This window comes from Astyanax mexicanus, chromosome 25 (genome assembly GCF_023375975.1).
Source record: "Astyanax mexicanus isolate ESR-SI-001 chromosome 25, AstMex3_surface, whole genome shotgun sequence".
In the NCBI taxonomy this organism is placed as follows: Eukaryota; Metazoa; Chordata; class Actinopteri; order Characiformes; family Acestrorhamphidae; genus Astyanax; species Astyanax mexicanus.
The window spans coordinates 8,010,828-8,025,759 of record NC_064432.1 but is presented as its reverse complement, the minus strand read 5'-3'; the positions used below and the strand labels follow the sequence as shown (position 1 = coordinate 8,025,759).

At 39.1% G+C, this 14,932-nt stretch overlaps 1 protein-coding gene across 4 annotated transcripts in view; it reads left to right on the top strand.

Moving 5' to 3' along the window:
• Window positions 1–11,355, top strand: part of gria2a (glutamate receptor, ionotropic, AMPA 2a) — an 86,197-nt gene extending 74,842 nt beyond the window's left edge. Inside the window, exons 14-16 of one of the 4 annotated variants that reach the window (XM_022681765.2) lie at window positions 3,072–3,186; window positions 6,379–6,513; window positions 8,559–11,355. In XM_022681765.2, coding sequence (XP_022537486.1) covers window positions 3,072–3,186; window positions 6,379–6,513; window positions 8,559–8,723 — 415 coding nt within the window. In that variant the 3' untranslated portion in view covers window positions 8,724–11,355. Of the gene's footprint in view, window positions 1–1,869; window positions 1,985–3,071; window positions 3,187–6,378; window positions 6,629–8,558 lie in introns of all 4 variants that reach the window. The other 3 variants (XM_022681763.2, XM_049472444.1, XM_022681764.2) reach the window with 3 other exon arrangements.
• Window positions 11,356–14,932: the final 3,577 nt, after the last annotated feature.

The window sequence follows — 14,932 nt, the reverse complement described above, 5'->3', positions numbered from 1 at the left end:
GTAGAGAAATTCACGCTTCGTGTGAAGTTTTGGTTTCATCCTCGCCAGCATCACAGGAGCTATAAAGGAGTTACAGTGTCTGACAGCTGGGCTTATAATCGAGAATGTGTTCAAGCTTCCTTTAACTTCTACTTCCTTCCAACTACATCTCCATCCCCCTCTTCCGAAAGTGTTGCATATCCGAGCTCAGCTGTATACAATTCAGGGACAAAAACTGCAAGTTTAAGTTCATTTTTTAGGCGCTACTCGCAAAGTTAACGAAGTTAAACAAAGTTAAACGTACTTATCATGTGTCTGAAATCTGGGCTCACAATCTAGAATGTGTTTGAGTGTCCTGTAAAAAGGCCACATTGCATTGTTCAACCATGCCCACTTTGGTTTATGTGATATACTTTATACCAAGCATGTACTCTTAATTTCTTTTAAAGGTAACTAATCTAGCCTTATCATCGTTTCTCTACTACAAGACTAACTGCCTTTCTCTGTGTAAATGGTACTCACATCTGATTTGGGTAGCACTGCTGAGCTACATTTATGGCTAAAATTGCACTGCTGAAGTTCATTTATGGCTAAAATTGCACTGCTGAGGTACATGTATGATTAGATCAGCAATGGTGAGGTACATTTATGATTAGAACAGCACTCCTTAGGTACATTTATGATTAGAACAGCACTGCTGAGGTAAATGCATAATTAGAATAGCACTGCTAAGGTACATTTATGATTAGAACAGCACTTCTGAGGTAGATTCATGATTAGAACAGCACTCCCGAGGTACATTCATGATTAGAACAGCACTCCCGAGGTAAATTCATGATTAGAACAGCACTACTGAGGTACGTTTAGGGTTAGAACAGCGCTCCTGATGAAGATTCATGATTAGAACAGTACTCCTGAGGTAGATTCATGATTAGAACAGCATTCCTGAGGTAATGATCAGGACAGCATTTTTAAAGTACATCTATGACTAAAATTGCACTGCTGAGAAACATTTATGATTAGAACAGCACTCCTGACGTAAATTCATGATTAAAATTGATTAGAACAGCACTGCTGAGGTAAATTTATGATGAAAACAGTAATTCTGAGGAAAGTTTGTGAGAAAAAACTAAAATATCAGATTCATTGTGTTTTTTTAGCGTTTACACTGCCACTGACATTATAAAAAAATGTTGGATTTGGGCCACTTTTAGCCGCTGTGTGAACGCAGCCTACTTTAATTCAGTTTTAGCAATCTAAGAATCCACAGTAATGTGAGTAATGTGATTGAGTGTAATGATGTGAATGCTAATGCTAATGATGATGCACTCTGTTTGAGCTACGCATGCAAACCTTTCTTTCTTTCTTTTTTAATACCTCTAACCTGATATGTCTGCTTTTACAGTTCCAGTGTCTAATTTAAAATGTCTAATTTACCACTAAACGTATGCATAGTGAATGAGCTACGAATGAGATTATGATTATTAATATTATTATTACTACTACGATTGAGCAAATTTGCTACTGCTTAGCCTCCTCTATTTTAGCCTCCCGCCCTGAGACTTAGATCATCCAGAGCTCGACCACCTCATTAAACTTTGATTAGCTTTTTGGTTGCTTAAATTGCAACCCTTAACCATTTTATTAGCATTTTGATTAGCATTCTGATTGCTTGATTGACTGATTGACTTGATGGGCTGGTTGTTTGAATTTTATTTGATTCATTGATTCATTGATTGATTGACTCATTCATTCATTGACTGGTGGACTGATTGATTGTGTGACCCAATGTTGCATTCCTTCAACATATGCGACTGGTGGGGGGTGCGGCCCGCTGCAGCCCCGCCCCCCCAATGCTGTCTGACAAGTTTGTTTTATCGTTTGTTTAAGAAACGCGGTAAACCTCGCAGTGCTAAAACTGAACGAGCAGGGGCTTCTGGATAAATTGAAAAACAAATGGTGGTACGACAAAGGAGAGTGCGGCAGCGGAGGCGGGGAGTCAAAGGTCAGACCCGTGATCGGGAATTGTGGGTAAAAAATGAAAAGACAAAGAGTGAAAACATGTGAAAAACGTGCGAGGAAGTAGCACTATTGGTCGATCCCCCGGCCCAGGCAACCTGTTGGAGAAACCCCAATTGGAACACCTCGATTTGGAACACGCCATATTTGGAATATCTTAAGTTAATGACAAGCAGTTAGCAGTTAACATCTTTTTACTAGCACAATACATGCTTTTGCTAACCAATTGAAACATCAGCTAAGCTAAGCTAAAAAACAGTAACTGCTATTCATCACAATTGAAAAACCTCAATTTGGAACACGCCCCATTTGGAATATCTTAAGTTAATGACGAGCGGGTAGCAGTTAGCCTCTACCTAATACTAGCACTGTACCTGCTCTTGCTAACCAACTGAAACATCAGCTAATCAGCTAAGCTAAGCTACAAAACAGTAACTGCTATTCATCAGGGTCTCCCGACCCAGGCAACCTGTTGAAGAAACCACAATTGGAACACCTCGATTTGGAACACGCCCTATTTGGAATATCTTAAGTTAATGACAAGCGGTTAGCAGTTAGCCTCTACCTACTACTAGCACTGTATCTTCTCTTGCTAACCGACTGAAACATCAGCTAATCAGCTAAACTAAGCTACACAACAGTAACTGCTATTCATCAGGGTCCCCGGCCCAGGCAACCTGTTGGAGAAAAAATCCCAACTGGAACACCTCGATTTGGAACACGCCCTATTTGGAATATCTTAAGTTAATGACAAGCGGTTAGCAGTTAGCATCTATTTACTAGCACATCAGCTAATCAGCTAAGCCAAGCTACACAACAGTAGCTGCTATATATCAGGGGTCTCAGGTTGAGAGCGCCGTTGCCGACGGTGCTGCTTCCTCGCGGCGATGCGTCCGTGCACATCTGGCACGGCAATGCCGCGATTGCCGCCTGCCAAATGGAGCGCGGAGGGCCAATCGCCACTGAGCGCGCAGGGCTGAGCCAATCCAGCGCTGTTAGCGAGTTCTGATGTTCATGACAATAACATAAAATAACATTGGTAATGTTATTTATGTTATTCCCCATACGCGAAGAACGCCAGTAAACCTTGCAGTATTGAAACTCAGTGAGCAAGGCGTCTTAGACAAGATGAAAAACAAATGGTGGTACGATAAAGGGGAATGTGGATCCAAGGACTCGGGAAGTAAGGTCAGTCACTGCAGGGAGTGTGTACGTGTGTGTGTGTGTGTGTGTGTGTGTGTGTGTGTGTGTGTGTGTGTGTGGAAGTATGTGTGTGTGTTTGGGAGTGATTGTGATTGTGTGCGTTCCATTTCCCCAGCCTCAAAGCAACCCCCCATCCCCCCCCCCCCCCCCCCCCACACTGTGATGATCGGTGGCGGACCGGCCTTAACAATCATCAAGATAATCAAATTACTGTATTATCAAATATCACTATCTTGGCATCGCAGAGATGCAGAGCTTTCAGACAAAACAAGTTGACATTTATAAACTTGGCATCATGTTCTCCTCCACCAGTCTTACATTCTGCTTTTGGATAACTTAATGCTTTACACTCCTGGTGCAAAAATTCAAGCAGTTCAGCTTAAATTGGTTTGATGGCGTGTGATCATCCATCTTCCTCTTGATTATTTTCCAGAGAATTTCAATTTGGTAATATCAAAGAAACTCATTACTTTTAAGTGCTCCCTTATTTTTTTTTTCCAGAGGTGTATGCTAACCAGACACTAGACGACTTTTGAAAAGACTCTAAATAGACTAAAGTCTGATACCCGCTCACATCTAAAGACAAGTCACAGAGTTTTTAGTCACAGGCTAAGATTTTTTTATAATTTTTTACTGTTAATATAAATGAGAAGACACTTCAAAGAGACACTCTTGCTTAATCGACATTATTGTTTGCACACAAGAGGTCCCAATCTGGTGTTCAAACTGGTGCAGGAACTAGTGAACCAGTGGGCGTAAGCTAAATTGCAAAGTATATGTCAGTCATTTTTTTTGACTGAACCTAATCACACAAGTGTTTTTTTTTTTTACGCTATGTTCACCGAGTTTTGGTTTTGAGTCACCCAGCACTCACAAGTCAAAAGAATGTAGTGGAGTAACAAAGTAGTATCATACACTAAAACCTATTTAAGTATAGTAATGAAATACTGTATATTTTCTTAGCAACTCTCTGCTTAGACAATGATATGTTCACTCTAGATTGCCTAAATGAACTGCTAGATTGCCTAAATTTGATCCAAATGCTGTGAAAAAACTGAATCGTGAATCCAGAATCGTGAATCGAATCGAATCATGAGCAGAGTGCATCGTTACACCCCTCAGAAATATGATTTCGAATCTCGCCATCAGCAGCCAGAGTCCGAGAGAGTAAAAATCGGTCGTGCTCTCTCTGGGTATGTACAGTAGGTGGCACTCTCTCCCTTATCACTCCGATTGTAACAAACGTTGGTCAGCACAGGCGTCGGTTAGCTGATGTATCGGAGCTGGGGATCCGGCGCTTTCCTCAGAGTATGCTGGCCACCTGATGTACTCTTCCTTCTCTTGTATGGGAGGAGGCATGCACTTGTCCTCACCCTCCTAGTGTCGGAAGCAATGCAAGGGGGAGGAGCCTTAATGTGCATCTGTAGCAATGCGGGCGTGACTCACATGACTCGCACGGACAATTTTAGCCAGAAGCTGCTGGTCACAATCGTCACCACCCACTGTTCTGTGGGCAGTAAGGCTTCACCGACAAGATAACACCTCACAACTTGTACAGGTGTGGGCGTTTCCAAGCTGAGGTAACACTTCCTCATTAAAAATGTACATACTGCTGTCCCATGACTTTTGCCATGTCCGTGCACATGTTTTCTCAAACACAACAGAGGTCTTGAAGGTTCTGATGGTTCGCCACTGGTAATTACACTGGTAAACGTGCACAAACGTGTGTGTCCGTGTGTGTGTGTGTGTGTGTGTGTCCGCGTGTGTGTGTGTGTGTGTGTTAGAACGACTCCCCAGTATAGATTACCCAACGCATGTATCAAAGAGAGAGAGGTCTGTTGAGTGAAATGACTATACACAGATGTGATTATACATGTAAATATATAGCCTAGCCTAATTATAATAATGCATGCAGCTCCCAAATGCTATATATTACATATCATATAGGATCATGTACACATATAAATATATACACTTATAAAGAGTTTACTAATAACTCAGCACAATCCAAATACACAGATATATAATTATATATTATTTTATATTGTATATTTCTGTCACTCACTCTCTCTCTCTCTCTCTCTCTCTCTCTCTCTCTCTCTCTCTATCGCTCTCTCTCTTTCTCAAACACACACACTTGTTTAAGTCCCAGACTGTCCGTTTTCTCTTCCTTTGTTTTATATGTGCTGCTGTCAAAATGTCTTTCTTTCTGTTTTTCCCTCTCCGACGCAAAAGTATGTCACATGTTTGAGTCATAAATGTTGTTTATATATCTGTTCAGAATTTGATTGCTCTATCTATCTATCTATCTATCTATCTATCTATCTATCTATCTCGTTTTTGCATTTTGTCACCTTACAACCTTAACAAACATAAAGTATATAAAATTATATCGACCAACACAAAGTAGCACATAACTGTAAAATTATACAATACAAATCTACCAGCTTTGCGCATCTAGAGATTGAGATTTTAGCTCATTCTTCTTTGTAAAACAGTTCAAGCTTAGCCAGGTTGGATGGAGAGAGTCTGTGAACAGCAATTTTCATGTCTTGCCACAGAAGCTCAATGGGATTTAGGTTTTTAGGACTTTCTAATACGTGAATATTCTTTAATCTAAACCATTCCACTGTAGCTCTGGCTGTATGTTTAGGGTCATTGTCTTGCTGGAAGGCCTCAAGTCTTTTGCAGCCTCCAACAGTAAGGTTTTCTTTCAGGATTTCCCTGTATTTAGCTCCATCCATCTGTCCATGCTGAAGAAAAACAGCATCCCCACAGCATGATGCTGCCACCACCATGTTTTACAGTAAGGTAGTATGGTGTGTTCAGGGTGATGAGCACTGTTGCTTTTCCACCACACTTAGCACTTTGTATTTAGGCCAAAAATTTCGATTTCGATCGCTTAACATCTTAATGAAATACATTTGTGTTTGTGGTTGTAAGACAACATGGGAAATTAATGTTTTTTAAGCTATTCTATCTATCTATCTATCTATCTATCTATCTATCTATCTACCTTTCATTCTCTGTAGTTACTCCTCCACTTTATCGTTACCTTTCTCCAAACACTTCTAAAGTTAGCTTACATCATATCATCAGATCTAAAACGTGATGTCATGCAGTCAATCCCTACAGTCCCAGATCTCTGACCCTTCACCCTTTTGGCCCCATCCGCAGGAGAAGACGAGCGCCCTGAGCTTGAGCAACGTGGCGGGGGTCTTCTACATCCTGGTGGGCGGCCTGGGGCTGGCCATGCTGGTCGCTCTGGTGGAGTTCTGCTACAAGTCGCGCGCCGAGGCCAAGCGCATGAAGGTTGCCAAGACTCAGGCTCTAAACCCCCCCTCTTCCTCGCAGAATTCTCAGAATTTTGCTACTTATAAGGAAGGGTACAACGTGTATGGGCTGGAGAGTGTTAAGATCTAGTGGGGTAGGAACGGTGGAGAACTATTCTTTTCTTTTTTTGTCGTTTGTATCGTTTGTTTGTTGGTTTGCGCCAGTCGCCTCATTGCCGTCGCTCTTGTTTTTTTCCCCAAAAGGGATCATCGCCGTACATTCGTGCATCCGTGAGAAGACAAAATTTGTATGAAATTTGTGTGTTGTGTGTTAATTTATCATACAAACATACATACATACATGCATGCATACATATTGGATGTTCAGTCGCGGTGAGTGGATGACCAGAATGAATGGATATATGAATGGATAGATGAGATGTGAGGGTGTTGTGCAAGAAACTGGGGCGCTAAGCATCAGCAGCCGGAGTCTGAGCGAGCACAATTGGTCATGCTCTCTCTGGGAGGGTAGATGGCGTCATTTCCCCACCGTTGCCCAGGCGTCTGTTGGCTAACAGCATCAGAGCTGGGTATCCGGCACTTTCCTGCCAACTCCTAGTGTTGGGAGCAATAATGTGGGTAGGACTAATGAGTGGGTGTGGTAATTGGGGTAAATATATGTATACATATTTAAAAAAAAAACTTTAAAAGAACTCTAAAGCCAAGAAACACTTCCTCAGTCCTCAACAAGCTGTTTATGAAACCTATTACTAGACAACCTAAAACCTATTAAAACAAAAACTTTTAAATATCTACATGAATAAAGACATTGGAATTACTATAGGCGCTGCCATAAATTCAATCTAGTTGGTTTGTTTTCCCACAGGCACAAACCTAATCGCACCAAAATGTGCCTCAACAAAGCACGTAAGCACATTGTTTCCTCTAGCAACAATGCAGCGCCACTGGGAGGTGCTGGGTCCCATATAGGCACAGTGAAGAAGCTAAGCTATGCTAAGCGATTAAAAAATACGCATTATTTATACACATTATCAGCCACCAATATCAGGTTAAGAGTTGTGATTATTAAAATAAAAGCTTAAGTGTATATATTTTCCAGATCATATAATAGGGTATTTTAAGCTGAACATAAGGTGACTGAAGTTAGGGGACCCTTGTAATGTTTCTTTTAAAATCAAAAGAGCGCTGGATGTTAATCTACACAGATTTCTTTCTTGAAAACCGTTTTTTTTTTTAGTAAATAAAGCTCTTAGATTTCCACAATTACAGTACGCTTAGATTTCCACAATTTTGACTAAAATTTCTGAAAGTAGAGGCCACCACGCTAACCTAGCAACAATACAGCGCTTACAAACCAAACAGTGCGGCTACAAACAGAGCAGCAACGGAACTATTTTAACTCAGGGGGTTTTACAACCAAAAAGATTGTAGTTTTTTGTGTTGTTTAACTCAAAATCTTTTAATAAACAGCGACAATGGAACTTGAGGTTCGTGTTTAACATGTTATATTGGCACTACTGTGCTGCTCTATGACTGCAACCCTGCAGTGCCAATATTACAGGTTATAGCACAAACTTTGAATGTATTATTGCTTAAGTATGCATACAGAATAATACAGAAGTGAACAAGGTTAGAGGATGGGTGGATGAGCGATGAATGAATGAAGAAATGAGTGAATGAAGAAATGAACAATTGGTGCATCTCGTCCACATGCTCAGCTGTCCGTTATCGTGACTACGCCTTATTTTTATTTATTTATTTTTTATTTTTTTTGCTTTTTTTTTGCTCAGCTTTTTCTGCCATCATCAGTGTTTGGTGTTATTTACGGACGGGCACCGTGGCTCGCTCGTGTAGAGATAAAAATAACTAGCTGTGCCATCGCGCTCAAAAAAGGAGAGAGAGAGAGAGAGACCCATTAGCTGTCAATCATTCTCCACCCCATCTGCCGCTCATAAAAAAATAAAACTTATTTTATACTCCTGCAGTGTTCGCGAGACACGACACTGACTGCTGCTGTCGTTTTCTCTTGTTTTTTTTTTTGTGTGTGTGCGTGTGTTTGTTTAGGTGACGTTCACGGACGCCATGCGCAGCAAGGCCAGGTTGTCTATAACTGGCAGTACGGGGGAAAACGGTAGAGTGCTGACTCCAGATTTCTCTAAAGCCGTCCACGCTGTGCCCTACATGAGACCAGGCATGGCAATGCCTCTCAACATGAGCGAGCTGTCCTGAGTGCCTTACACACACACTTACACACACCTACACACACAATTATACACGTCGTTTTACCTGCAAACAACAAAAAACGCACACTCAGACGCACACAGGAAACACACAGTGGCTGTACTTGGCTGTACAGACCCATTTATACCTATATACATACATATATATAAATAGATACATACACACGCAAAAATGCATAGATATCCTGTCTATACAATACACACATACATTTGCAAAGTCCTTGTACATACACAAAAACAAACACAAACACACACACACATACATACCGAAAAATGTACAGAAACCTTTGGACGTTTACCATGAACTTTGGGTTTACACATGCATATCGGTTTACATACACACATACACACACACATGCACGCTGTTGTACCACACACACACACACACTTCCACACACACACACAAAGTCACACACACTTCCACACCTCCATCCTTCAGTTTTTTCTTTTTTTTTCTTTTTTTTTTTTTTTTGCGCACCGAAGAAGAGAAGCCGAGAGGACTCGCAAACCGAGCGCACCGAGGAGCAGCTCAACATCTGTTTCCATAGCAACACGTTTTTTGGAATCTCTCGATTCCGAAGAACCACAAAGCACACTTGAATCATCACTGAATCATCAAACGGGATCCGTTCTCTCTCTTTCTTTCTCATTCCGTTTCACTCCGAGGATAAAAAAACGAGAAAAAATGATTTAAATCATTTTATAAAACACTTCAAAAGAAGAAAAAAAAGAAGAACAAGAAGAAGGACGACAGCGAAGAAACTAGAAACTGCTTCCACATTGTGTAAAAAAAAAAAGTACGAATTCACGGATTTGCTCTGAAAAAAAAAAAACACGTTTCAAAGCCAAATGAGTTAAAAAACATTAAAAAAACAAAACAAAAAAAAGGTTTCATATCAAGTGAATTACATCAAACCATTATTTTTCTTTCTTTTTTTTTTACATTTGGACCGAATCATTTACGCAACCATTGTACGAAACCACGAGAGAATCGCATACTAAAGAAAAAGAAGAATAAAATAAAAGATAGATATAAATATTTATATATATATATATATATATATATATAGATATTGATCATGTAAATAACTAATAACTTCACTTTTGATCGTTCTTTTGATGTTCTCAATGTTAATACGATGACGATGAAGACACAAGATACGATGCTTGACCAGGAAAAAAAAAGAGACAAAAAGAAACGAAGAAACGAGAAAAAATAAAAAAAACAATATATATATATATATATACTTTGGATTTTTTCCTTTTCGTTGACTAAGCGTTTTTTTGTTTCGGATTCGGTTTATGAGTTGTTGAAACGTGAAGCGTTAATTTTGTAATTTTGTCGTTCCGTTCCGTTCTTGTTCCTTTTGTCTAGCGTATGGACGATGCAAGCCGTAGTTTTGTAGTTCTGTCTTCGAAAAAGAAATGAACAAACGACGAGCAAAACAACGGAAACTACAACAAAAAAAAAGACTTAAAAATGACTTTAAAAAAAAACCCACTTATACTGAACTCTGAATTATTAGACTTTTACATTGTTTCCTTTCTTTTTTTCTTTCTTTTTTTCTTTCTTTCAGGGGGTCTTTGGAAGGTTCAGATTTGAGTATATTAATATTAATATTAATATTATAGACCTAATTACAGTAACCCCGCCCCCTCCCTCCCCCCTTTCCCCAAGCAGTGTTTTTCAAATGCCAAATAGTGACCTGTGCCAAAATACTCCCAAGTACTGGCAAAGTTTTGCGTGGACTCGCCGATAACGACGCGGACTCGACGCACGCGTGTGCTTATGATCGCGTGTGCGCGAGTGAGACGTATCTCTTTTCTAAATCTTCTCTAAGTGTTTTTATTTCTTTCGATTTGCGTTCATTTCTTCTGTGTCATTAATTAACATGTACATTAAATGATGTGCACTACTATATGCAGTCTTTAACTGTGAAACGCATGAGAACCTTTAGTTTGAATCTTTGTTTTTTGTTTTTTAAGCGATGATGAGTATATGATTATGATTCTGATTATGATTCTGATTATTCTGATAATGATTAATGCCACTTCTTAATGACTTTAGATGATTAGACGATTGATTTGATAGAATTCCCATAGTCCAATATGACCTAAAAAAAAAAAGAGAGTATATTAATTACAGATATTATATTATTAATAAGGATTAATAAGTCTTAACGATTGAAAGATTGAAACTCTATGCCGAGCACCCTTTTCTATGCCATGCTGTGTAACTGCAATCTTGTCCATTAGTTTTCTATGTATATGTACTGTATATATATACGAAGCAGATCGTCCATGTATAACTTAAATCTTCTAATTGTACGGACACATGGTTCACGTGGTTCAAGGACGGTTCGAGAGTGGAAGACGGTGGTCGTGAGAACTTCCACACAGACACACATATATATATATACACACACACTATATATATATATATGCACACACAATAGTTTATACACAAACACACACAAACACACACAAACGGACTTGAACCTTCACTAGATTTTCGTTCGGAGAGCCGACAGAGCCGAACCGGAGGAGACTTTTGTAATTGGAATGTGGATCAACTGCTTTATTTTTTGGACTTTTGGAATAAACAGAGGCTGAGAAACTGCCGTCAGCCTCGTCTTTCTTCTCTTCCTCCACAGAAAGCAAAGGATTCGATCCTTGGACGGGCGGAAACGGCTCCAAACTAGAGTAAAAAATGTTTGCTCCCTTCATAGTTTCTACTTTTTTTGCATGTTTGCATGTTTTTAAATCAAGGTGTTTTTTTTATTATTAAGGGAGAAAAAAAATCCAAACCAACATGGCTCTGTGTTAAAAAAGTGTTTGTCCCCTAAAACTCATAACTGATTGTTCCACCTTTAGCAACAACAGCTGCAATGAGTGTTTCACAGCACTGTGGTGGAAATTTGATCCACTCATCTTTGCAGAATTGTTGTAATTCCATCACAATGGAGGGTTTTCCAGCACAGCATTCACTTTGTTTTTTTTTGTTTTTTTAGCCATTCAGAGGTGGACTTACTGGTGTGTTTTGGGTCATTGTCCTGCTGCAGAACCCAAGTTCATTTCAACTTGAGGTCACGAACAGATGGTCGGACATTCTCCTTCAGGATCTTTTGGTAGACAGCAGAATTTATGGTTTCCTTTATCACTGCAAGTCTTCCAGAAGGTCCTGATGCAGCTAAACAGCCCCAGGCCATCACACTACCACCATCGTGTTTTACTGTAGATATGATGGTCTTTTTTTTTCTGAAATGAGTGTTACTTTTAAACTAGATGTAATGGGACACACACCTTCCAAAAAGTTCCTAAAAACTTTTGTCTTGTCAGTCAACAAAGTATTTTTCCAAAGGCTTTGGTGATCATCAAGATGTTTTCTGGTAAAATTGAGACAAGCTTTAATGTTCTTTTTGCTCAGCAGTGGTTTTTATCTTGGCACTCTTCCATGTAGGCCATTTTTGCCCAGTCTCTTACTTATAGTGGAGTCATTAACACTGACCTTAACTAAAGCAAGTGAGGCCTGCAGTTCTTTGGATGTTGTTTTGGGGTCTTTTAGACCTCCTGCATGGGGAGGTTCACCACTGTTCCAAGTTTTTGCTATTTGTGAATAATGCCTCTCACTGTGGGTCGCTCAATTCCCAATACTTTAGAAATGGCTTTATAACCTTTTCCAGACTGATAGATCTCAAATATCTTCTTCCTTATTTGTTCTTGGATTTGTTTGGATATTTGGATGTGTAGCTTTCGAGTATCTTTTAGTCTACTTCACTTCGTCGGGCAGGTTCTATTTTTAGTGATTTTTTGATTCTACAGGTCTGCCAGTAATCAGGACTGGTTGTGATCAGAGAAATTGAACATTTAAGGTGTGATAAACCACAGTTAAGTTACGTTTTAACTGAGGGGTCAAACACTTTGTAGGTTTGGAGTCTTTTTTTTTCTTGATAATAAAAACCTTCACTTAAAAATATGCAAAAAAAAAAAATAATAATAATAATGAAAGGAGCAAACACTTTTTCACACCACTGTACATGCACACACACACAATTACATGGTCTGTGAGTTTATTTTATGAATGCTCTTTTACAGCAGATGGTTTTGGGCAGAGTTTTGATCCGGCACACTTGGACGCCTTTTCAATACACTTTTATCTGCACCATGCAGAGGAGTGTCTGTCCACTAGTGTATATGATATAAAAGGGGTAAAAGAGAACAGTGTTCTGCTTTCTGTTACTGAGTGAACACACTCAGTAATTGGCCGCTGTGAATTTTTGTGCATTTTAAATTTTTCGTCTTTTTTTTTTTGCTTTAGAACCACAGTGTAGTAGTGCCTGTTTTTGTTTGTTTGTTTGTATAAATGAAATGAAAGTAAGGGCATGATCTATCATTTTAGATCTATCATCTCCCATTCATAGTTTTCTAGATCTAGAGTGTTCTTAAATCTTGGTCCTGGTGCCAGTGGCTAGTTATTGAGCTGATTGACATTTGATTGACAGGACCATTGCAACAAGGCAAGCAAAACAATTGCCCGGGGACTCAAGTTGGCCACAACTGGTTATGAACTGAAAGCAACAACAAACAATGGCTCCTCCTACTAGTTACTGACTGTCAGCCAGGTTCGTGATTCCTGCAGCCGGCAAAATATGAAACTTCAGCAATCATGAAGCCAGAAAAGAAAGGAAAGAAATTAAGGGAATGAGGAAGATTCTGGATAAACTAGACCTGGATAAACTAGACCTACCAACAGATTTTTGCTTCGTGTGCATTTTTTAAAATTATTTCTTCTAGCTGTTTAGGATAAGTAGAACCTAACAAGTATAAGAACTAAATTTTGTCATTACAGGAAGCCATTTTTGTAAAACACATTGGACATTTCTCAATCTACGCTCTTGTCTCTACTTACATCCTTGTGGATTTGGGAAACGTCGTCAGTTGCAGCTCAACTAATGTTACATTTAGAAAATTTGCAGTTAACCAAGTACACAACAAATATCTGGATGTGTTCAGGCTCCTCCTACATGATCAAGAATGCATAGAAAGTGACTTCCGTGGACTTCTTTAGTACAGTATCCCAGAATGCCTCTTGCACCGGTACCTAAGTATTGGCCGATGAGGAAGTACCTACCTGTACAAACTTGCCAAGTCCGTACTGTCCAGTTACAGGAGTCCAAACTTGCGTAGTCGGTATTAAGAAATGGCAACAGTCCTCATGTGGGGACAGTAGTAATTTAAAAATTTAAAAATGATTCTTGCCATTTGGGATCAAAAGGAACCAATCAGTCCAAAAACTTAATTTTTGCTTTCTAGAGTAAGTAAATGTCTATTGTCCTTGGCACTCCAAATGCTTTGAAACATCCCTGTTGATTGAATCATTTCATTTGCAAGGACCAGGACCAGGTTTGAGGAATTATTGTTCCTCATTAATTACTTTATTAGAACGTTCTTATGTTTACACTGATCTAGATGGCCTTTCCTCATTCAAATTGCACACTATTCCAAAATGACCTACTCTAGAAAGATCTACTTGTTTTAACAATTTTCTCCCCCTTAAAACATGCTAATTTCCTGCTTCTAACACAAACTGACACTTTGCAATGCTTGGTCAGTAGACATTTGACATAATAATAAAAGTTCTAGGGTGCCATCTAATGTACAATCGTGGTAATTGGGTCTTCCATGTTTTTCCATTTCTTTCCAGCAAATATACTGTATATTTTTACACCTTTAAATAGTATAATAATATGTCAGCTCATCTTTTACAGCTATAATAGCTCTTATAAGCTCCTCTGGAAAGGCTTTTCACAAGGTTTAGGAGTGTGTTTTGGATTTGTGAGGTCAGACACTGATGTTGGATAAGAAGAACATTTCAATATAATATAGTGTGCAGTCATATTTAAAGCATAGTGGATAACACTACCACCTGGATGGGCAGCACACCACACTTCTTCATTAAGACTAAATATAAAGACTGCATTTTTGCCATACTTACATTTTCATATTATCAAACTAACCTTAATATCAGACAAATATAGCCTAAATAATTATTTAAAAAAAACTTTTTTAAATAACATTTTAATTATTAAAGGACATTCAAACCAATCTATATATTAACTGTGATTTAAATTTCACTACTAGCCACAGCCAGACCTGATTACTGCCAGACCTGTAGAATCAATAAATCACTTAAATAGA